General features: G+C 35.5%; 3 protein-coding genes across 3 annotated transcripts in view; 2 read left to right on the top strand and 1 right to left on the bottom strand.

The window, feature by feature from the left end:
- Positions 1 to 21,769, top strand: part of LOC125854279 (putative late blight resistance protein homolog R1B-23) — a 70,295-nt gene extending 48,526 nt beyond the window's left edge. Inside the window, exons 2-3 of the mRNA XM_049533776.1 lie at positions 19,148 to 21,339; positions 21,537 to 21,769. Of these exons, the coding sequence (XP_049389733.1) occupies positions 19,148 to 21,331 (2,184 nt within the window). The 3' untranslated portion in view covers positions 21,332 to 21,339; positions 21,537 to 21,769. The remainder of the gene's footprint in view (positions 1 to 19,147; positions 21,340 to 21,536) is intronic.
- LOC125854278 (putative late blight resistance protein homolog R1B-23) overlaps positions 1 to 26,047 on the top strand; it is a 154,632-nt gene that overhangs the window by 94,054 nt on the left and 34,531 nt on the right. The window lies entirely within an intron of this gene.
- Positions 21,862 to 26,047, bottom strand: part of LOC125856276 (probable disease resistance RPP8-like protein 4) — a 10,290-nt gene continuing 6,104 nt past the window's right edge. Inside the window, exon 2 of the mRNA XM_049535794.1 lies at positions 21,862 to 21,927. Coding sequence (XP_049391751.1) covers positions 21,862 to 21,927 — 66 coding nt within the window. The remainder of the gene's footprint in view (positions 21,928 to 26,047) is intronic.

The following is a 26,047-nucleotide window of genomic DNA, read 5'->3' as shown; positions in this document are numbered from 1 at the left end:
CAATCTCCTCAAAAAGGCCACAGATTCCTTCCCCGAGACCATCATCATTGACATATCCTCGCAACGGGAATGACTGGTACAGATGAGGAATTGGCCTGACCAATGCTTGATCAACATTCTTGTTCTTCATCTCTGCTTCGTTATCTATTGGGACATATCCCAAACCAAACTTTGCTCCTTTGGCGGGAATTTGGATAGGCTCGACGATTCCTTGGAAATGCTTCCCCAATCCAAAACCTGGTTCGAAACCATTCTGGAGCATAACAGTAGCAATCATCTTGTACACGGCAGGCATAGGAGGCTGTGGAGCCAAGTCATCACCGGTGGCATTTACCAGCTCAATCGCGTAGAAATCACAACCTCGAGAGACATCATCAACGATCGGTACATACCCGTTGGAATGACTGCCTTCACCATAAATGACCAATTCTTTGTCTTTCCAAACAAACTTCATTAGTTGGTGAAGGGTAGAAAACACAGCCCCGGCCATATGAATAAACGGTCTTCCAGAAGCAAGTTGTAACTGGTGTTGATATCCAACACCTGGAACTCCACATTAAAATCCGCAGGACCCACCTGAATATCCAAGTTTACTGCACCCAATGTGTCTCTTTGCACTCCATCAAAGGCCTTCACATTGACTTGGTTTTGGTGAAGCTTTCCCAAGTCAAATTTTAGCTGCCTCAGAGTCGAAAGTGGGCAAATATTAAGACCGGATCCGTCATCGACCAAGACGCGATTAATTATCTTGTCTCGACACATACAGGTGACATGCAGAGCTTTGTTGTGCATCTTTCCTTCAAAGGGTAGCTCTTCATCACAAAAACTGATTCGGTGTCCTCGGATGACCTGGTTTATCATGGCTGCTAAATTGTCACTGTTGGTACCCACAGGGACATAAGTATCATCCAAAGCCCTCATCAGAGCTTGCCTATGTAACTGCGAACTCATCAGTAAGGCCCACACAGAGATCTGAGCCGGCGTCTTCTCCAAATGCTTCATAATCGAATAATACTTCGGCTGCATTTTTCTCTAGAACTCCTCGGCCTCGGCTTCACTGATCGGTCTCTTTGTTTGATCCTTCTTCTGCCCCCCTTGGGCCAATTCTTCCGGTGTGTAGCACCTGCCAGATCTGGTCATGCATTGAGTAACAGCCGTTTCAATCACAAAGTTTGGTTGGGTAAGAGTTTCTCGCGGCACCAAGGCAACAACCTTTTCGGGTGTCAGAATCACAAACTTTTTCTTCTCTCTGATGCTCAACGAAGCTACGGCCTTTTCCAGTTCATCAGGAGCAATTGGAACTATTGCATTTGTCACGCACCAATCATCATCTGTCTCTATCATATTGATAGTAGCGCCTCCATGATTTGGCAAAGGGTTACTATTGACATTGGGCGCGACTGTCTGAAGAGAGACCACATTCTGGTCAATCAAGTCTTGGATCTTATGCTTCAGGTTGATGCAATCCTCGGTATCATGTCCAACACTGTTGGAGTGATACGCGCACCTCTGATCAGGTCTGTAAAACTTTGAGCTAGTGTCAATCGGCTTGGGCCCCACTGGATGAATATATCCTGCTGCAGTTAATCTCTCGAACAGCTTTGTTCGACTTTCAATAAGCGGAGTGAAAATTCTAGCAGACTTCTTCTAAAATCTAGGACGGGAGGGATCATAATTGCCTTGTTGAGGGGGAGGCATTTGGCGATAATTTGGAGCATTCGGACGGGGGGCTTGATATCTGGGATATGAGTTGGTTTGGTAGTTTGGTTATTGAGCTTGGTAGTTCGAAGGGGTATTTTGGTAGAGTGGAGCTGTGGTTTGGTACATTTGGGGAGGCGTTTGGTAATTCGTCTGAACGTTGGCACAGTTGGGGGCGGCATTTCGGTAGTGATGAGATGGAGTCTGGTAAACTGGAGGGGGAGTTTGGTAGATAGTAGGGGGAGTTTGGTAGTTAGGAGGGGGTATATTTTGATAGTTGGGAAGAAGGGTATTTTGGTAGCTGGTGGGAGGGGTATTTTGGTAATCAGCCTGTGCATAACAAGCCGGGTACGAACTCTGTGAAGGTCGAGAACGACCTTGGTATGATGATGACTTCTTCGGGGTCTTCCTCCCCTCATAAGAGATAGAGGACACATCCTCTCTTTTTTTCTTCAACAAGCCCGAAGATCCGGGCGAGGCAGCAACACGGGCAATCTTCCCGGTTCTCAATCCATCCTCGATAGTCTCACCTACCTTGACTATCTCAGCAAATTTTGCTCCAACGAGCAACATAATTCTGTCATAATATTCGGGCTCCTGCACCCACACAAACACTTCAACAATTTCCTTTTCTGACATAGGAGGCCTAACTCTAGCAGCCTCCTTTCTCCATCTATATGCAAATTCTCTGTAACTCTCGGTCGGCTTCTGTTTCATCTTCTCCAAGGAGTAACGATCAGGAACGATCTCCACATTGTAGGCGAATCGTTCGATAAAGTCCTTAGCCAGAGCATTCCAGTTAGACCACTGTTTCATTTCATGAGACGTAAACCATTCTAGAGCCTCTCCGCTCAGACTTCGGCTAAAAAGCCGCATCAACAAAGCTTCATCCCTCCCAACTCCCACGAGTTTGTCACAGTAGGTCCTCAGGTGCGCTAAGGGGTTCCCCGTCCCTCCAAAGATGTCAAATTTTGGCACCTTGAACCCTTCCGGGAGGTCCAAATTCGGATGAATGCACAGGTCTTCGTAACTCAACCCGGCAACCTCAGGAATGCAGTTCAACTCCTTCATGGCTTTTCTAATTTCCTCCTTCATATCTATCTTGGCAGTCTCTTCCTTTGACCTCCACACTCTCTCCCTCTCCTTATAGTGGTCGAGTTCCGAACCATGGGCATCATGCTCGTTGGGGACTGGTATTTGGAAAATGGCTTTTTGCGGTAGTAGTGGAGCGATAGAGGGACTCTGGCCATTTAAAGGGGCGTGATAGTTTTGGGATAAGTCTGGGGGTTGGTGTACATGTTTTGGTGAGGGAGGGAAGTGCGTGGGTTGTTAGCGTTTTGGCTGTGGGGGGTAGGCCAGTTTGGTGGTTTGCATTAGAGGGAGGGAGTGGTGCTTGGAGGTTGGATTTTTGGGGAGGGGGTGGTGTTGGATGAGAAGCTGAGGCGTAGTGGGGGTTTTGGGTGGTAAGGTCAATGACGGAGGGGTTACGAGCAGAACTTGAAGGCAGGTTCTGAGCTGGAGGTCTTTCGTCTGGTTGAGTGTTGACAGCAAATATCGGAGGAGGCAAATCTTGTTTTTTCTGCATCTCGACCCTCATTTCAGCAATTTGTTGCATCAACTGCAGGATCAGTTCATTCTAGTCGGCAAGGACGGGCTGAGCCACCACGACATCAGTAAGGTCGATTTCTTCGTTGTTATCACCCATTGCTGCTTTTCCTTTTTGGGAACTTTGGCTGGGAAAGGAATTTGTAGGCCCTTTTGATCTGGTAAAATAGGGATGATCGGCCAGTGTATCAACACAGATCAGTTCTTATTACCTTTAGAGAAAAACAACTCAAAGGCAAATCTGTTAGTATTAGTCGTAGATGAATAATGCAAGATATCACATAAAAAGCAGATAAACACATAAAAGTTGCTTTGTCTGAGAACATGCCAACCCACGAATAATGAGGACTGACTTTTGAACAAGCAGGAATTTGCTCGTTTTATTTTAGGGCTAGTGACTCAGAAAGGTTAAATTGCGTTGAGCTAAGGTCTTCTTGTAACATCTCTCGGCATGTGTTGATGTGAATTCAATGTTTCCTTGTATGATGACAGAGGGGGAAAAGAAAATTTGGAAAAGATAGGGGCCGGGCCTTGAAAGGCTACCTACGTATCTCCGAAGGAGAATTCAGGCCCTACGTAGTTCGAATACAAAGGAAATTTTCGTTTTCATTCATTCATTTCTGGTGATTACAAGGAAAGTGAAAAACAGATAATAAAGCTCCTAAAGATAGATGTGCCTCTACCCAAGCCATTCTTTTTCTGATTGTCGCCTTAATCACGGGGGGTAAACTCATATGCTTCACGGGTGGTTTTCTCATTCCTTTCCTTCCACCGTCCCTGAAGAGGAGACCTATAGACAATATCCTCCCCAGTATCTTCTTCAGTAGCTTCAGGTCTAGCGCCTTTGGGATCACTGTTGGTGGCCTCTTAGCTGAAGAAAGAGTGCTTTCCTCGTGGCTTCTGAAGCATCACGGTTATCTCTTTGAAGGCATCTCGCTTCTTGCGCACAACAGCTGTCTCTTCATCTATAACAACACATTTTGTCATCTTTGCTGCCAATTCCGCGTCTAGTGCCGCATTTACAGTTCGTGCGATTGCGGTGGCAAACTCCACTTCTATTCTTCTTTCTCTGGTTTCTTGGATCTCTTGTTTGAGCCGCTGCAATTCCATCCTCAAATCCTCCTCAGTTAGCTCTATGTCGATACCCTTCCCCTTTTCCATCTTAGCAGCAATCTCACCTTTTCTGAGATGATAGAGTAATATTTTAGGATTTGGTATTGAGATTTTTTTTTTCTGGCTGAGAAACTTAAGACTCATGGAATTTTGGTCGGACATTTGGTAGTGACTTGTATTTGGAATTGGGGAAATTTTCAGAAAATTTTGAAAAGGAGTGGGCTAAAAATGTCCTCATTCAAAGCAACAATACCACATAAACAGTTTAAAGCACACAAGCATATTTCGCGTGTCCTAAACAAGTAGGGGGCCCTTTTGTGCCAAGGGTAGGTCTAGCGTATTTGAAAGATGTAAGTGTAAAATTGAACCATTTTGTTACCCCAAAGCAAATTTCGCATATAAAATGATGTTCAAGAAGCGAAATAAGCAAGGGAAGTAGGGAATAAACGAAAATCACAAAGGATAGGCCCACGCAGGGGTCATTCGAAAAGAGTACCAAAACACAAGAAAGGCAAGCCCACGCAGGGGCAAATAACAATAAGTACATATAGAAAAACCCACGCAGGGGCGAAATCCGCTAAGATGTTCCCGATGGCCCCGTCTCTGATCTGCTCCTCTTGTTTTGTGCCATGAGATGTTGAAGCCTGTATTGAATCATTAGCAAGTATCCTTCGCTCCGGCGACCTTTCTCTTCCCAATCTTCGAGACACATCCCGCTTTTCTTATCTTCAATCCATAAGTTAAGCTCTCCCAAATCGCTTCTCAAGTTTTCTAATTCTTGAGTTACGCTTTCCAGGGCGTACTTATCCTCATCTTGTTTTCGAAGAAATTTCTCGTGCATTTCCTGGGCTTCTCTTTTTACCTCTCTTAGTTCTATCAAAGCTTTGGACTCTTTGTCCTCTACACTGCGGTAAATGTTCGGAACTGAGAAGGAGATACCCTGTATATTGCGCTTCAACCAAGCTTTGTAAGTTTCATCGTACCCCGCATTAAATTGATCTATGGCGATAGTGTCCTTGTTCATTCGTACTGCTCTTTTCCATTCTCTCAGCATCTCTGAAGCCTCAGGCACTCTATCATCCCCGATGTCGAACACATAGATACGGTAGTATGCTTCTGGAAGTGTAGTTTGCCTTCTTCCAAACTGCCTCAGGACCCGGATGGGTGCATATGGGCGAATACCTCGAATACCTGGTAGAGGAAGCACAAGTTGTCTGTCGCCCCGTACTATGACATCTTTCGAGATGAAACGATCGAACATCCACTGGATATTTTCTTCTCTCAACTCAGAAAAAATTTGAGCCCATCTTTCTCTAGTTCTTCTTTTTTCTAAGTCTGCCCAGAACAACATGTCATTCAAACTCTTAAGAGTGTTATGCTCATCGAGGGTATGGAGTTCTTGAGTTCCGTGTTTCTTCACCAAGTGACTCATTATCCACCATTGAAGAAGAAGGTTGCAACCTTGAAAGTAACGATGCCCCTCCTTGCATTTCCCCAAAGCACGGTACATGTCGGAAAGGATGACAGGTGCAATAGGATAATACTTTATTTTCCCTTGGTTCAGATGCCCGTGGAAGAGAGTGTGTGCAAGCATTATTACCCGGGTATTAATACTGAGGCTCGGGCCGTGTGGAAAAACCATGGTGCCTAATAGTGCGATGGTAAATGCCAAAGGTCTGATTCCGTCCCATTCTCTGAAAGTGACCCTGAACTCTTGGTTGTAATTCACATAAAAGCTCGCATCCCCAAATCTAACATAGAGATCCATAAAAGAAACGCTAGAACCCTCGGCCCAGTAGGCGCAATCCTTTCTTAATCCGATCCAGTTTACAATATCCTCGAGGGTAGGCTTGTTAGGGATTAGGATGTTTTCCCGCTTTCTCACCCTTTTTTCAAGCCCTGTACCGACTGTGTCTATTCCATTCCGAATTTCCTCAATTGTCGGGGTGATTTCCGTGGTTCCGAATCGAAACACCATTTTCTCGTTGTCCCAATAACCCGTAAGGATTTCGATCAGTTCGGGCCACCCAACCATGTTAATGAGTTCCGTTAAGGCCCCTACATATTTGTTGAGGTCCCTTTTGTGAAATGTATTGAGGTCGTTATACCACATCTTAAGCAGAACTGGGGCTTCCACTACCATGTCGAATTTGGGAAATCGATCCATACCTACAAAACAAAACCCGGTTAAGATTTCCCTCCCCCAAATAGGCAACAATTAGGTTTCCGCACATACATCTTTCAAATGTCAAACAATATGATATGTCGTTAGGTCGTGGACCTTGGACATGATTTTTGGCGGTTTTACTAATGGACTTAATACGCCTTGGGTATTAAGCCGTCTTAGGCTAATGCTTAGATTTGGATTTGGTTTCGCTCTACTCTAGGTTGACTAGAATTGGTTGAGAAATGACGGTTACCCGAGTCGGACAAACAACGGGGTGAAGTATAATAAACGACATTGGATGACCACAAGCCAACTATTCGTTTATCACTTCCAAATGATTTAACTTGTGTTTTTTTTGAAGGACAGCCGTGGTAAGGCACGTAACCACCTTTTCCTAATGCAATCTATTTGCCGTTTGGCAGAATCGGGTGCCATGAATGCCACAAGTAATATAAGATACGATAATTTAAACAAGTAAACAGTTAAACACATAGCCAAATAATTAATCTTAAGGTTAGAACCATTCAAATCCCCAGCGGAGTCGCTATTCTGTTTTATTAGGAAAATATTTTTTAGACTGGTTTAGAGTCGCCACTTAATTTTTAAAGAAAAATTAAGAAAACTATTTTTTCAATTGATTAAACAGGGAATCAATTTGAAAATATAAGGGGGTTCGGGGGTTCATATTAGTGTTCTAGGAAGGGTTTTAAAGCACCTAGAACACCCGCTAATGCGGTTATCCGATAATTAACTATTTGGCTAAAATAGATTAACTTGAGCATACATGACTAAGTTACGAAAATAAAGAGTTTGAAACTTGAAATCATTTTTTAAGGGAAAGAAAGTATTATAAGAGCATTTGCTTAAGTGAAACATAATAAGTATTAAGGTCAATTAAAAAATGAGTTGGTTTTAATTTTCAATTCAAAACGGCTTTCTTTTGGGGAGTTGAATTTTTAGAATCTTAAGATTAATTTTAATAAATAGAACATATAGTAGCAATCGAATAGATAAGGAAAGGAAGTTTGGGCCCAAGTCTGGATCTGTTCGCCTGGGCCAGTATTTGGGCCCATTTTCGTTTTGGGCCTTCGGCCCATCAGAGTCACCTGTACCTGTCCTAAACTAACATAAAAAAATCATCTCTTTTGGACTTTAGTCCCAAATTTTACCTGTCCTAAGAACTAACACAATAATAATAAATAATGACAAAGGGGGGGGGGGGGCTTAGGCCCAAAAATAACAAAATACAACTCGGGGTAAAGAGACAGGCTTTTGGGAGCCTTGTTCTGTCTCAATATACAACATATACACTTAATGTATATTATTGTATATTCTTGATGTGTCAACTTCCAATTCATGTTCGTCAAAATTTTGAGGGATCTGTTCTTCAAATTTGCTTGTCGGCTGACTCGAGGATAAAAGAGTTTAGGCCTTCGTGGCCCAAATGACATGCAAAGGGAGGAGGAGGGAGTTCACGATGAACTCGGGCGGATTTTACTTTATGGGAGCAGTGAACAAGGGCGGGACGAGCAGGAAGCCGACTTTCACCACGAAAACTTGACCACGAGCAGCGAAACGAAGAATCTGGACAAGCTGTTACCTCGAGTTCCAAATGAACTCGTAAGAGAGCAATGGACGACACCTAGAATACGGGACCGAGATTGTAAACGAGTTCACTTCTCTATTCAGAGTGTATTTCGATTCGTGCTTGAACTAGTTTTGCTCAAGCTATTTTCTTTCTGTTTACTCTAAGAAAAAAATAAAATTTAACTCTCTAAAAAAAAAAAATCTCCCCTTTCTTGACTCTAATTTTTTCCAACTAAAATCTCTTCAAAAAAATTTCTCCCCAACAATGAAGGAAATGGAACTATTTATCAACGAAATTAGGGCAAAGAACGGGTGAAACGAGGCCCATTCCGAAAATTCAAACTCCCAACCTTTTCACCATTTCGGGGAGGCAAACTTTTTTTGAGATTTCGCCCCATTCCCGAAGAGGAAAAGGGAGATGGGCGTCTCGGATCGGATCAAATGTCCTGCTATGCCACGCGGCCCGATCTGAAGGTGAGAGGACGAAAACGCGTGACTTTTCTGGTGTTCTCTGCTGTTGCGACAAAGATGCTGAAGAAGAAAACAAAAATCTGATGCTTTTCTGTGTTCATCACTTGGAATCGTTGTTAACGCTTGCTACACGCTAAAGAAACAAACTTGCAGGGTTCGTCCACGCGTTGTTGTGCTGCTGATCGATTTTGCGAAGAAGAAGAGGAATGACACAGGTGGGGTTGGCATGTGTTGTTGTACATTTTTGGCTATTTTGGGAAGCTGTTGTTTGCTGTAATGCAATGTGTTTTAGATTGGAATTGTTTTGTGGGCTGGGTCGGGTATGGGCTGATCTGGATGGGATGAAGAGTGTGGGCCACTGGAAAAACATGGGTTGGAGGTGATGACTTAGAATGGATGTAAATTTACAAAAAATGGGATTGAGGGAGTGGGCTGGGAGCGTCAATTGAAATTTGGAAAAACAAAGCCCAAAATGCTATCCCTTGAGGTGGGTTGAAGAAAAAGTTATATTTGGCTACCATGGCAATAGAAATTAATTAACAATTTAACCAAACAGATTAAAGAGGTAACCAAAAAGAGTCAAATTTAGAAGACTCAGCTAGGATTCAAATAGGTAGAATTAATATAATTAATTTATGAGCCTTTTAATCTTAACGAAATAAAATAATTAACTTAATTATAAACTAATTAATTTAATAATATAAGCTATTGCTTAATTTAAACTAAATAACCAAATATTTAAATAAACTAAAATTCTTTTGAGACAATTTTCGAATATTCACAAAATATACTAATTAGACACATAATTATATAAAACATATTCATTATTCGAAATACTATAAAAATCGATTGAAATTATTTAAACTAATCTTGAAACTATTTGAATTTTATAAATCTAATTATTCTGAATCGTTTGAAAATTAAGAAGCTCAGAAAATTAGTTATTATCGGGGAGGGTCGAAATTGGGTGTCAACATGCATTAAATTTAGATAGCCTAGATGATAAGAAATAATAAATAAGTAGTGTTATTTAATTTAATTGAATGTTTAAGAAAGAAAATCAAAGAACTTTCGTCAATTTACTTTCATGCAAAAATACACAGAAATCTCAAAAAATAATATTATTGTTTGAAAAAATTTATGTTCGTTCGCGAATGTTTAATTTTTTTACGAAAATTAACAGACACACATCTATTTTTTTAAAATAAAAAATTGCAATTGAAGAACATAAATAAATAAAAAAATCATAAAAATTAGTATTAGTGTTTAAATGGTACAAAAAAAATGGAGTTTAAGGGTTAAAATGGAACAAGGCTAAGTTTGAGTGCCAAAATGAAAAATGATGGCAAGTTTGAGGGGTTGTGTATGTGTTTGGCCATTTTTTTATTGTTGGTTTCCCACATGATGTATGGTTCTTATATTGTAGCTTAGTCATCAAAAATTTTTTATATTAAAAAATAAAATATTCTCTAACAAATATGACTTTTTATCTAGAGGGATTTATATCTGTGACATTTGATTAAGAATAAAAAATATTTATTACTAGTTAAAGGAAAGGACATGTGCTTGCAGTTATGTGTAGACATTTATGAGTCTGAATCAAAAAGGACATGACGATGTGAAGACTCATCGCTATTAAAAAAAGAACAAAGACTTAAAAAAAAGTCGGTCAACTTATTAAGCGTTTGGACATATAATTTTATCTCGTGATTTAAAATTAGTGTTTGGATAAGTGATTTTATCTCGTGTTTTTAGATCAAATGGTGAAATTCCAATTTTTTTTTAAAAAATAATTTGAGAATTTCATATCATGATTTTATATTTTTCAAATACAAAAATTAACCCACAAGTTTATATTTTATAAAAGAAAATTTCACCATTTTATATTTGTATATTTTTTTCCTGCGTGAATACCAAAAGAGTGATGAAATATTCATATTTTTTTTAGTTACTAATGATATTGATCATGTTTTATTTTATTAAAGAATAGTACACTACAACTCAAGTTCAATTTTACTTTTTTTTTAGTGAACTAAAGTTCAATAAATAAATATTGTATTTTTTTTAGAATAACTTTGTGATAATGTATAAAAATCCAATTTGCATGTCCAATCAAAAGTTTAACTTCATTTCATATGATTTTATATCATGATTTCATTTCACGGGATCAAACAGAGCATTACAACATATTCCACTACATTATTTATACACACATTTGGTGATGTGAAGATCTCATTGCTAGCTACTAGTTGAAAAAATATAAAATATTATCATATTTGTAAGCAATTAAAAGGAGATATGGCAGAGACAGTGGTGAACTTTCGAGTGAATAAAATACTTATGAAGTAGATTGTAACTTTCGATTTGAATACAAAATAATATATTTACAATCTCAAATTTGAAATAACATATCTAAGCATTGAAAATTATAAACTAATTTAAAATATATTAACAAAATAATAATTACATATTCAGTGAAATCTCACTAAATAAGGTCGGAGTGTAGTGTGTATGCAAATTTTATCACTATCTCATGGAGATAGAGAAACTTGATTTTTTTTTACCTGTTAATACCAAACCAAACCAAACCAATAGTCTATTTTTCTTTCAATGCTAAACCAACTAAACCAAACCACAAATTTAAATTTTTATTATTCTATTTGACTTGGTTCATTAGTTTGATTTGTCTTAACTATTTAACTTGTAAACCCCTTGACGAATTTATGATTTAAAGTTTGTGGGTGCTTGCTTTTAAAATATAAATTTATCATAAACTATACAGTAGTATAATTGTAGAAGTGTTCAACTAAATGTTATACGTAGTTAAAAACTCTCCATTTCTAAAAATAAAATAAAATTAACCTTGTAAGATTTCTTAACCGACCAAAATTTCTCAAGAAAAAAACAAAAATAAAGTGATCTTCAACCACGAAAAATTACAAAAATTTTAATGAAATATACAATAAATACATAAAGAATCTGTATTGGATCAAAAGAAGAAAACATTACAATTCCAAACCAAACCACCCAACAAACTTTTCATTCATTAAAGGCTAATGCTTTACTATAACTATTTTAGAAAAAAAAAATTCTCTATAAATATATGAATTTACGTCGAAATTAATGGGTGCTCGTTTGTTTGTTGTACGTGGGTCCGCCCATGCCTATTTGCATTTAAAATAAGAATACAGAACAAAGACTAAATTCAGTCAACTTACATTTTAAAATAAGAATACAAAACAGACTAATAAAAAAAAACACATATTCCCCTACTTAAAATTGCTAATTATAGTTTGTTAAATTTTGATTAATAAATACTCTATAATAGAGTATTATGACTTTGACAATTCAGAAAATGTCACAAGTGAATCATAGTAACATATTACACATGTAGAAATATATATTCAAAAGAAAGTAGAAACAAATCCTTTTGTTAATCAATTACATTTAAAATACATTTTAATCAAAATTGAGTAGTCAAAGTTTCAACTTCTAAATATTTAGTTTACAGTAATACTAGCTTGCACATTTGTTAGTGTTTTGATAACAATAATAATATATATATACCACGTATGATGCAAATTGCCATATAGGGTGTCACGTAGAACGCAGTGGTGGACGTAGGTTATGGACTATGGGTGCTTAAGCAGGCATTGCTCTATGTTATAAACACTATTATTTGTGTACAATATCTAATAATTTATTCAAATATATTAACAAAGCACCCACTCTAGTCTCTATATAGTAATTTTAAAACTAAAAATAATTGAACATTCATGATATTAAATTTCTAGACTCAAAATTAGAAGACATAAATGTGAAATGAATCCAAATTAAAGATCATATTTATGTATTATGCCAAATAGAAATTAAATATCATACCTTCACCAACTACAATAAACTCATTTTTCAACCTATTCACATCCTACTTTTTAAAATATCTAGGGAAAATGCATAAGTACCCCCCCCCCCCCCTTATGCCCAAAATCCCTGAGACACACCTAACCTTTACTAAGGTCCTATTACCCCCTCCCAAATTTATTTTTTAATTAATTTTTTATCACTTTTCAGCTTACGTGGCTAAGTCTGTGACTTCACTTATGTTAGGCGCGTGAGTGCAGTTTTTAGACAACACTGACCAATAAAAATTGGCCATGTGTTAAAAAAAAACTTGAAAAAAATAAATATTAACTCAATTGTCTTCTTCTTTATCATTGTTCTTCATCTTTGGAAAAAAAACCTCCATTATCATTCAACTCCTTGCTTCGAAAAGGTAAAGTAAATTTTTAATATATTCTTTATATTTACACCTTTGTATGTCGATTATTAGTTCTGATTTTAAATTTCTTTCACAATTTTTATGTATAAATGTTAGGGTTATGACAAAATCCGAGTTAAATAAGTTGTGTATGGATACGAACTGTAATTTTTTTAGATGGAGAGACAAGGAGAGAGTCGATGAAGGATCTTTGAAATCGAACACTAAGTACCAAAATCCAACATAAAAAATCAATTATGAGTCTGAAAATCGAATTTCTGAAATCAATTTTTTGAAGATAATGTTCTTTCCCTTGTTCCTTTCTATTCCTTTTTGGTAAAGTTAACTTGAAAACGTAAAGTGATAACTTTTTGAAATTTTGGGAAGTGTAAAAGCTTATTTTGAACTGATAGCTTACTTTTTAGAAAGTTGAAAAAGTGGGGCCCAGCGCGTGTTGAACAAAGCTTTTAACCTATCTGGTTTATATTGTCACGTAGGCCGAAAAGTGGTAAAAAATTAATTAAAAAATAAATTTAGGGGGGTAATAGGACCTTAGTAAAGGTTAGGTGTGTCTCAGGGATTTTGGGCATAGACTGGAGGGTACTTATGCATTTTCCCAAATATCTACTTGGAATCCATTATTTTGGCAATGAGTCATGAGTAGAAAAGGAAAGGACATATTTATTTTTTATTTTTGGTTTTCCATGTGATGTATGATTCTTATATTGGAGCTTAGTTATCGAAATATTCTATATTGAGGGATAAAACATTCTCTAATAAGGGCAACTTTCTATCTATAGGGACTTGAATTTGTGACATTTGATTAAGAATAAAAAAATATTTATCATTCCACCACAACTCTTATTGGTTAAAGGAAAGGACATGTGTTTGCAGTTATGTGTAGACACTTATGAGTCTAATAAAAAAGGACATGTTGATGTGAAGACTCATCGCTATTAAAAAAAGAACAAAGACTTGAAAAAACTTGGTCAACTTATTAAGTGTTTGGACATATAATTTTAACTCGTGATTTAAAATTAACATTTGGATAAGTGATTTTATCTCGTGATCATTTCAGATCAAACGGTGAAATTTCAAATTTTTTTTGAAAAAAAATAATTCGAAAATTTCATATCATGATTTCATATTTTTTAAAATATAAAAATTAACCCACAAGTTTATATTTTATATAAAAAAATCACCATTTTGTATATGTACATTTTTTTTCTGCGCGAATACCATAAAAGTGATGAAATATTCACAGAATATGAACATCGTGATATAGTTCATGTTTCATTTTATTAAAAAGCAGTACACTACAACTCAAGTTCAATTTTACTTTTTTTTTGGTGAACTAAAATTCAATAAATAAATATTGTATTTTTTTAAAAAAATAACTTTGCGATAATGTATAAAAATTCAATTTACATGTCTAACCAAAACTTTAACTTCATTTCATATGATTTCACATCATCAAAGAGAGCCTTACAACATATTCCACTACATTATTTATACACACCTTTGGTGATGTGAAGATCTCATTGCTAGCTACTAGTTGAAAAAATAAAAAATATTACTCCATTCGTTTCAAAAAGAATGACCTAGTTTCCTTTTTAGTCTGTTTCGAAAAGAATGACCCATTTTCTATTTTTGCAACACTTTAACTTCGACTTTCCACATGACATGTTTAAGGCCACAAGATTAAAGGACATTTTTATACATTTGACATAACTTTAATTTAGAACCATAAGATTAAAAAGTCTTCTTTCTTTTTTTAAACTCCGTTCCAAGTCAAACTAAGTCATTCTTTTTTAAACGGAGGGAGTATCATATTTGTGAGCAATTAAAAGGAGAGATGGCAGATAGAGTGGTGAACTTTTGAGTGAATAAAATACTTATGAAGTAGATTGTAACTTTCGATTTTGAATACAAAATAATATATTTATGATCTCAAATTTGAAATAATATATCTAAGTATTGAAAATTATAAACTAATTTAAAATAGGGTTAAAAACTTAAATGTACAATTTAAGCGCCTAAATAACCCTTATATAACAATAATTTAACTTTTCACTTACATAGCAATAGTTCTTTTACAAAAACAAAACAAATAAAAAATAAATAAGAAATACTCGGTATAAATAATACAACAATACACATTCCTATATTAAATAAAATTTCATTCCTTATTTTTCTCGTATTTTGTTATTTACCTTCCACAAATCTCTCAATAATTAATCCCTCAATATTTTTATTTCATTATTTTTGTCCCATTTTCTAATCTTCTTCTTAAAATACTTCTCTCTAGGGGTGTGCACTATTTGGATTAAACCGAATAACCAAACCAAATCAAACCGAATTTTTATTTGGATTGGTTTTTTGGTTTTTCGGATTGGTTTTGGATTAATAAATTACTTTGTTTGGTTTTTTGGTTTGGTTTCGGATTTTAAAAAATAAAAACCGAAAAACCAAAAAAAACCGAATTTTATTTATATATATATATATATAATGTTTATGCTTAGAATTAAGTTGGAGTTAACCACTTTTGTCCCTTTTTGGTTATTGTCTTTCATGATGATTACATTTATATTTTATGTTTGAATTACATCTATAATAGGTATACTTATAAGTATTGTATTTTAAGTTTTACTTTTATATTAGAAAGTATATTTAAGGGATTAAATATTATTACTTTGGTTATATATGTTATTAATTATTGACATAACCGAATAACCAAACCGAAAAAAACCGAACCGAATAGAGGAAAACCAAACAAAACCAAATTTATTTTGGATCGGATTGGGTTACACATTTACAAAACCAAAAGCTGAAAATCCAAACCGAATAGTGTAAAACCAAACCGAAAAACCGAATGCACACCCCTACTTCTCTCCGCCCTTTTTTTTTTTTTTCTGAACTCTCTCTTCACTCGTCTCTTTCTCTTCTTTTTTTTTCTTTTTACCTCATTTTATTTTCTGAAAAATTTCTTTGTTTTTCTTTAGTTCTCTCCCTTCAATTTTTTTGTTTAAATCTTTTTTTGCACCAATGTAGTTGGAACATATAACCAATAAGGATTTGTTTATTTTAATTTATTAGGTTATAATTTGGTATAATTTATTCATTATAGTAAAATTAAATTAGAATTATTTGAACTTGACACCAAAGTTAAATCATATTGTACACCATGTAAATTAATTTAATGATACTAAAAAATTGGTATATACTTGATTAGATTATGGTATTACGTATTATAGGGTTGTAACATAACTAAAATCAACTTTACCATCAATTATAAATCAATATCTTTTATAGTTCTAAACCAACATATCACCAAAAAATTAGTCATACCATACATCAAAGTATATATATACTAATAATACTATAACATATTGCAACTTTAAATCAACAAATTACCATTATTTTTTAACCAACAAATCCACCAATTATTTTTAGTTGTTATAGTTATTAAAATTTGAACTTGACACAAAGGTTACACCACATTGTACACCATGTAAATTAATTTGATGATACTAAAAAGTTGGTAAATACTTGATTAGATTATGGTGTTATGCATTGCAGGGTTGGAACATATAACTAAAATCAACCTTACCATCAATTATAAATCAATTTCTTTTATTGTTCTAATCGATATATCGCCAAAAAATTAGTCACACCATCCATCAAATTGAAATCAACAAATTATCAATATACTAACTATACCATCCATCAAAATATATACACTAAAACATATTACGGTTAATAACCAACAAATCACCAATTATTGTACCGGATCAGCTACCAAAGTATATTCCTTAATACATATCACTATTTAAAATAACATATCATCAATAATTGTACCAAATCGATCACCAAAGTGTACACAAAAAATGTATTTGAATTTTTTTTCGATAATTTATGGACCACATGATACAAATCATATTCACTATGATAATGCGGATCTTCTTCAAATTAACAGTTGTAATTTTTGATTTTGAACAAACAATCAGACTCTTGACATCGATATAAGCCTTCATCAAACGAGGACTCTTTCCAGGAGCATTATCAAAAGCAACTTTAATTTCTTATTCATAATCGATTTATTCAAGAAGTAAAAACAAAATTGTGTTGTAAGAGATGATTTTGAAAAGAAACAAAGAGAAATATTTTCAAGAAGGAGTTTCAAAACTTTTTCTTGAAAAAGATGAAGAAAAAATGTGGAGCAATGTGCTTATCAAGGAAAAAAAAGAGTGTATCAATGGTATTTCTTCCGTGTAAGGTTAACAAGAAAGAGAAAGTAAAATATTTATTAAAGAAAACGTATCCAAATATAATTGTGATTGAGATTCTAAATATTAATTAAAATAAAAGATAAAATATGACTCCCAAAAAGTTAGTCCACTTACCAATAAAATAGGACATAAAATCGTGTGGATTTTAAATTTATAATAAAATGTCATATTTGTAATTAAAATGTTAATTTTGTAAATAAAAGACTACAATAATATTAGGTAAATTAAGGTCTTAAATAGTATATTCTTGTAATTTTTCCTTTAAATTATATTAACAAAACAACAATTACATATTCAGTGAAATTCCACTAAATAACATTGGAATATAGTGTGTACGCAAATTTTATCACTATCTCATGGAGATAGAGAAACTTGACTATTTTTACCTGTTACTACCAAACCAAACCAAACCAATAGTCGATTTTTCTTTCAATGCTAAACCAACTAAACGAATCCACAAGTTGAGTTTTTTTTTCTTCGACTTGACTTGGCTTGTGAGTTTGATTTGGCTCAACTGTTTGACCTGTAAACCCCTATTCAGTAGTGGCGGATCCAAGATTTTAAGCGTGTGGTGCTTGCTTTTAAAACATAAATCTACCATAAATTACACAGTAATATAATTGTAGAAGTGTTCAACTAAATATTATAATTAAAAACTCTCCATTTCTAAGAAAAAGTAATTAACCTTGTGAAATTTCTTAACCGGCCAAAATTTCTCAAGGAAAAAAAAAGAAGAGTGATCTTTGACCATGAGAAATTACAAAATTTTAAATGAAATATAAAGTAAATACTTAAAAGAATCTGTATTGGATCAAAAGAAGAAAACATTACAATTCAAAAGAGATATGGCAGATGCAGTTGTGAATTTTCTGGTAGAGAATTTGTTGCAGCTATTAACTGAAAATGTGAAGCTAATTGGAAGTGCAAAAGGAGAATTGGACAATCTACTTAAAGTTGCTCAACAACTCAAAGCATTTTTAGATGATGCTGCAAAATACGGATACACGAATAGTGAACAGTGGAAAGTTTTGGTGATAGAAATTCATAAAACTGTGCACAGAGCTGAAGATGCAATTGATAAATTTCTGGTTCAAGCAAAGCTGCATCAAGAAAAAAATACAATGAGAAGGATATTCCATTGGCCAAGTCATCTGGTTAAAGTTAGGAATCTTGCTTCAGGCAATCCCTGTTCTTGAGCTTCCTAAAAAAGGGGAAGTAACTCAGGTATAATTCAAACTTCTTGTTAACAACTAATGTGTGGCCTAAAGTCAAAATTTGAGATTTGAATCTTTTTTTTTTTTTGGGTACTTTGGCCAAAATCGATAGGGAAAGTCTGGACAATTTTAATGATTTATATAATCAATACAAAAGCTAAGGTGAAATTAAAGGAAATGAAATACCTTTTATATAGAAATTTCTATGTCACTTCTTTGCACAATAATTTTTTAATTTTTTTGGCTTCTTTGATATCATTAGAACTTCTTATTTTTGTTTCCTTTTTTTCTTTCATTCTTTAGTGTAAAGATAAGAGAAATAAAAAGAAAGAACTATGAATGAAAAAGAGAAAGAACTTAAAAATAATTTATTTTTGGCTCTATTGTAATTTAGATTTTGTATGCGTATTTTTTTTTTTTGGCATCTATAATAAAGTTTACAAGAAAATTGGTAAAAAATAAATAAATTTTACCATCAATATAATAAATTCAAATTAGTATTGAATCAAAAAAAAAAAAAGTGTAAGAATAATCAATTATACCACTACATGGATAATTTTTTTGATTCAAACTTAATTTTTCTCACTTTCGTTAGTGGGAAAGAGTATATGTGAGTCATTTGTGTAACAGTAGCGGTATATATGAGTCACTTTCAGCTCTAATAAAATGTGACTTACTTTAGATGTATAACTTGTGAAGATCAGCCATTCTGTTTTCTGATGTGATTCATATACATGTTTAAAAGGGTCCTTCTTTGGAGAATGATGCAGTGGTCGGGTTTGATGACCAAGCTAATCAAGTGATCAAGCGACTTGTTGAAGGACCGATGGACAGTGTCGATACTATCCCAGTGGTGGGGATGCCCGGACTTGGAAAAACTACACTGGCAAGAAAAATCTATAATGATTCTAAGCTTACATATGAATTTTACAGCATTGTTTGGGTTTACGTCGGTAAGGAATGCAAAGCAAAGGATATTTATCTTAGGATTCTTAAATTCTTCAAAAAAAACATAGAAGATCATCTCAATGATGATGTGGACACATTGGCTAAGGCAATAGGTGGTTATATCAAGAAAGGAGGTAGATGTCTCATTGTTTTAGATGATGTGTGGGAAGACGAAGTCATTGATCACGTAATGAAAGTTTTTGCAGAAAACAAAAAGGGTCATCGGATTATGATGACTACACGTGACTTACGTCTTGCTAAATTTGCCAATCCAGAACCTCATGAGCTGAAATTCTTGGAGACAGAAGAAAGTTTTGAATTGTTGGTAATGAGAGTTTTTGGCAAGGGATGTTGTCCAAATGAATTAGTGGTAATTGGGAAAGAAATTGCAGAAATATGTGGTGGAGTACCACTTGTAGTAGTGGTAATTGCAGGAGCATTAAGAGGTCGTTTGGACAAAAAGGAGTGGGAAAGAGTTAACAAAAATGTGGTGCAACATTTAGGTAAGCATACCGAAGATAGCTGCCTGAAATATGTGAAGATGAGTTATGATCATTTGCCCGGAGAAGTGCAGATGTGCTTCTTGTATTGTGGTGTCTTTCCTCGAGGCTTTGATATCCCTTGTTGGAAATTGATTCGTTTGTGGATAGCAGAGGGGTTGATAAAGCCGCAGCCTGACTTCACTCTAGAGGAGATAGCAGAGTTTTGTTTGACAGATCTTCTCAACAGAAATTTAGTAATAATAATGCAGAAGAGGTCTGATGGTCAAATAAAAACATGTCGTCTTCACGACATGTTGTATCAGTTCTGCAAAAAGGAGGCTAGTAACAGATGGCTTTTTCAAGAACCTGATCAATCTACCCTGGACCCAGATACTTGCCGTCGATTGTGTATTCAACCATCTAATCTGTCTGACTTTCTCTCCACAACACCTTTTGCAGAACATGTCAGATCTTTCTATTGTTTTTCCTCAAAACAAAAACCAATTGACTTGTCTCCTAATGACATCAAACTCATTCACAAAGCCTTTCCACTTATGAGAGTCTTGGATGTTGAATCTCTCAAGTTTATTTTCTCCAAAGACTTCAACCAATTATTTCATTTGAGGTATATTGCTATCTCAGGTGACTTTAAGGCCCTCCCTCCTAACTTTGGTAAATTCTGGAATTTACAAACTCTAATACTTAATACAAGTACCTTAGAGCCCACTCTTGAAGTAAAACCAGAAATATGGAACTTGTTACAGTTGAGGCATCTCCACACCAACATACCTGCAAAATTGCCATCCCCAACTACCACGACAGGTAAACCTTCTTGTCTACAGACTCTTTCTATGGTTGCGCCAGAAAGTTGTGAGAAAGATGTGCTAGCAAAGGCGTGTAATGTAAGAAAATTGAGCATTCGAGGGCAATTGGCGGCATTTCTTGGTGCTTACAAGGGTGGTATCAACAATCTTGAAGAGCTACAGTGTCTGGAACATTTAAAATTGTTGAATGACGTTCATTTCATAAATAAAACACTTCACCTTCCACTAGCATTCTCCAAACTGGTACGTACGGTGAAGAAGTTAACTCTGACAAACACAAGGTTTGCTTGGAGTGAGGCAGATAAATTGGGGACGTTGGAATCTCTTGAGGTCCTGAAGTTTAAAGAAAATGCATTCACGGGTGAATTCTGGAAGCCAAAGAGTGGATTTAGCGCACTCCAAGTCTTGTGGATTGAAAGGTCAGAATTAGAATCTTGGGAGGCTTCGGTTATTAACTTCCCCGTGCTTAGGCAACTTGTTCTTATCTCTTGTGATAAGCTTGATGATGTGCCACTTGAGCTGGCTGATATACCTAGTCTTCAAGAGATGAGGCTGGATAACACAAGCAAAGCAGTACAATCCGCAAAAAATGTTCGAGATAGCAAGACATCTAAAAGCATGAAACTCAAGCTAAGCATATTCCCTCCTGAAAATATATCCAAGGTTGCACAGTGATATAAAAGGTCAGTTGAATTCATTTATACTGAAATCATTAAAATCCACATTATAGTCTTCACTAATGGTCCTGCTGCTGAATACCATAACTAACCAATTCTTTCCTTACGTTATGAATTTGCATTCTGTTTATATGGCTCAACCATGATTTGGAATAGAAAATACCATTTGTTTATTTCTAACATAATTTTCCTCCTTTCTGCAGGAGAGAACCTGGACATTGAGTGTGCTGGAAGCCAGAGGTCATCAGACAAATAGCTAGCTGGAGTATTGTCATTTTGAAATAAGGCTAAGTCTGCTGCATTTCGAGTTCCCCTTTATGTGGATTGTTTTTTTTTTCTCTGTTGTGAAACTGTTTGCATCTTTCCTATTCTGTTATGATTGTATTTGCTTTGTTTCGTTCGTGTAAAACTCTTGTTTTAATCTATCATTGTTTTTGTTGAAAGACACGTTACTCCCAACAAAGGCGCTATTGCAGGTATCTTAGCTTTTAGATGAATTCTAGTTAATCATTTTTGAATTGGAAGTTTTCAGACACTACTGCACAGTGGCATAGCCACATGGTGGTAAGGGTGTCCAATTGGAACAGATTGTACCTGCATATTTATCAATAAAGTTATGTTTCTTCTTATTTTATTGTGATTGCCATTTATTTTATGTCGCTTTAAAATTTGTTGCAAACAAATTGGCATGCCCAGTGGGACCAAATCTGCCCTTCATCTCCTCTCTTAAATCAAATCTGAAAATCTGAAGCTACAAAGGTGGAAGAATGAGTGCCTCAATCCTCATCTTTGAGTTTCATCAAGTCTACACTCCGACAAGCCTTGAAACAGGGGCATTTGTAGACATTGAAATTTTGCAGACTCTACAAGACGTGTTCAATTCGAATTGGGACACTAGAAGATGTGTGCAGTTTCAATTAGAATTCTTGGAGGCTAATCAACCCTAAACCCTAGTTTATGCCTATATAAAGGGTACTAAATTCCCTTAAAAGGCATCTCAAAATATCCCATAAACTCTTGGGTATTTTTAGAGATCAAGATTTCGAGTATTCCACAAATTCATGGAATATTCATATAGAGGTCAAATCTAAATCATCCTAGTTCGAGAAATACGTCACAAACGATCCTCGAATCATGGATAAATCTTAGGAGAGTAGAATCAAGGGATGAACATAATTGTACCCGCAATCTTGATGAATACAATTATGTTTCTTCATTTTTTTTGTGATTGTAATTTATATTCTGTCACTTTAAAAGTTGTTGCAAACACTAATAATTACTGACATCATGTTGTGTATTAATTTCCTTGAGTTTCTTACGATAAACTCAGAAAAGACTGCAAAAAAAAAGATGAAATGTGGTGAATTCATATCAAAGAATATCCCACTATTTGTCCATGATCTAGGCTCCCAGCAATGTCAGTGCAAAGAATATCATCTGCAAAATGAGGAAAACTAGTAAAAGAGGTGGTGCACATAGATTTTTTTGTCAAAGAGAATATTCTCTAGCCTATAGCTCTGTTGCTCGGACTCTGCGAAAATGGTGTGTCCCGGATCCTCCAAAAGTAGTGCATTTTTGGAGGATCTGATACGAGTGCAACAACAATTTTGGAGCAACTTAGGCCTATTGTACCATAAAAGTTGTATGAAGTTGGAATAAAAAGATATACTAGTACTAAAAGACTATTGATCATGCATTGTTGAACCATGTGTTTAAGTAGAAATATCCCCCAATTGTGTATAGTAGAAACTTAAAACAATTTATGAACAAAATGAATTTGACTGACCTTAATATCATTATCAAGAAGGACAAAAACTGTTTTATTACTGTTTTAAAGTAATTATTTTTCACCAAAAGTTCCCCTAAATACCTTCAAGGATATATTTCATTGAATTATTATATAAACATTTTTGACATACTAGAAGCTTTGATCAAACATCGAATTTCTTGTAAAAAAAAAGAGGAAGATGACTTCAATATCTTATGTCGAAGAAATAAGTGGCTTACGAGAAATGGAACTAAAAGTATATACCTGCATCTCTTTGTTTATCTCAAGTTGTGTTTTTTTCCCTAAATGACTTTATCTAAGTCTTCTCAGAGTTTCTTATTAGCTAAGTTTTCTCTAATGAAAGAAGGGAGACTTTTCTTAAATGTCTGTAGTCCCTCATTTATAGAAGTGGGGCCCTCACAACCATAAACAAGATCTTACTGACACAGCTTCATAGACACCCTAGGACACTTGAACTCTGTGCTCTGATACCAAGTTTGTCACGCCCCGAGCCTACACCCTGGGGGGGACCGGCTCTCGGAGACCATTGCTGGCCCCAAGCGAACCCTTGGCCTGGCTTTCTTAACTCAGCGGAAACTTATCTCAAAAGCATAACTCAATGCAATGAAAGGTTATAAACAACCAACTGATAAAATATGGCCAAAAAGGCAATTCGAGTCTCAAAATAGAATAGTAATATATATACATAGATGAGAGACTCAAAACTAACTGACTGACTGTCTATGAAGCCTCTAAAATACTGAGATGGATGTTGGGACAGACCCCGCAACATCCTAAAAAAACAAAACTTAAGAACATAAATAATTGAGTCCTCCGGAATGCAAGGAGGCTCACCACTGACTCTGGAGTGCTCAGCTGGATCAACGGCGTACTGGATGCTGATCCTGGGTACCTGCGTCTACATCATAAAACGATGCAGGCCAACTGGCATCAGTACATGGAATGTACGAGTATGCGAGCTGGACTGCTAAACAACAACTTAAGCTTGAAAGGGATACAAAAGAGAACTTACCTTGGCTCTGTTCAACTCAAGAATAACTGAACTCAATATAAAGCAATGAGACTCATGCAATATATATAAAGCTTGTAAAACTATTTAAAACATGACGTAAAAATCATATTTATAATATCATGAAAATACCATGCTTCCTTTCGAAGTCTACTTGTGCAATGCATGAATGAAGTCCCATACCCCCATCCACACTAAGCAGAACTTCTCGAGGAACCAAGCTCTTTCTACTGTGGGAGTTCTCTAACCGACAGCCACCACTACATGCATAAGTAGTGATACAACGTTTTACCTCACGTTGCCCAAGGACCATCCTATACCTTGCCATCGATATAGGACCTTACTTTAACTTTTGCTTAATGGATCCACTAGCTTAACTTTCGTGATCATCTAAAAAGTGTGATCCGAGAAATCCCATGTTTGGCTACATGGTTCTTATGGAGAGTTGAGTTAATATGAACTCGTGTCCCCAATTCGGTGCTCAAGACTACTCCCAAAAATACTTTAGCTCATAAGTGTTTTAAACACATCTTTCTTTAGTTGAGATAACTCAAAACTTAGCCCGAAGGCACTTGAAAACTCTTTTTAAAAAGAACAAATCAAAACCATATTTTTAATATGATTATTGATGACTCGGGATATTCATACTGCTTAAACATTGATGGTATATCTAGAGACCATACTGTTTAAACATTGATGACATACTCGATTTGTCATACTAATCATATTTTAGAAGCTCTTTTTCAAAAACCATCTTTTCTTTTAAAAGAGATAGTGCTCAAACTTCTCAAAACTCTTTTGGAAATCTCCGTTTCCTCTCAACTTAAATGTAAAAACACTTATAAACTTCTTTGGGAAATACTTAGTTCCCTAATTACTTTTGAGAAATGAACTCAACTCTGGACTCTTGACTTAACTCGAAACTCGATACTTTTTGCTCGACTTGAAACTTGAGACTCTTTACTTAGCTTGAAACTCTATACTCTTTGCTTGACTTGGAACTCTATACTTAACTTGGAACTCTTATACTTAACTTGGAACTTGAGCCTTAAAAAGAAGTTAAAACGTTCAATGTAGACACTTGAAAACTTTGAAGACTTGCTTGGACTTAACTTCTAAGCTTGTCTTCTAATTTCACTTGACTTGGAAACTAACTTCACTTGAATTGGAAACTAACTTCACTTGAATTGGATCCTAACTCACCTTGAATTGGATTATGGATTCAAGGGCAATCATCTCATGTTTATGACACTTCTCATTTTCTTACTCACTTGCTCGAGTCTTGAAACAAGTTACTAGAAATTGTAGACGACTCCTCACAAAGACTCAAAGGGATTTCCTTAGAATATTCGAAAGAATTCTCAAAAACATAACTCTCAACTCTACCTTGAATTTAAATTATGAATTCAAGATTATGATCATGTTAGGAATGACTTTAGGTGTTTAGAAGTAGCTTAGAGTAGTTAGAATCGAAAGGGAGTGAATGCGCACTTTAAATGAGCTCAAACGGGGCAACCGACGACAAAAAGATGGGGCAAGTGACCCTGGCGCCATGGGTGGCGCGGGGCGCCAACCCCTAAACTTCAGAGGTGAGTTTGGTGGCAGGCGCGTCGCGCCAGGCCCCCAACCCAGAAATTTCAGCAAGTTTATTTTCTTGTTTTCTCACCTTATTTCACCTAAAATTGAATGGTTTCTTCCCCAAATCACTTAGAATCATTAAAATCCTCAATATACCATAGATTCAACTCAAAAACACCACCGGAAACATACACCAAACCAACAAGAAACTTCAACAACACAACCACAAATGTCAACCAACACAATCACAAACTTCAACAAGAACAATAACTAACAACTTCAACAACAATCCAATCTTTTCTCAAATAATAAAATGAGTTTGGTGTGTGGGGGGGGGG

Source organism: Solanum stenotomum, chromosome 2, assembly GCF_019186545.1.
Source record: "Solanum stenotomum isolate F172 chromosome 2, ASM1918654v1, whole genome shotgun sequence".
NCBI classification, from domain to species: domain Eukaryota; kingdom Viridiplantae; phylum Streptophyta; class Magnoliopsida; order Solanales; family Solanaceae; genus Solanum; species Solanum stenotomum.
Note: the sequence above shows the minus strand (reverse complement) of the source record. Positions and strands in the feature narration are given on the sequence as shown.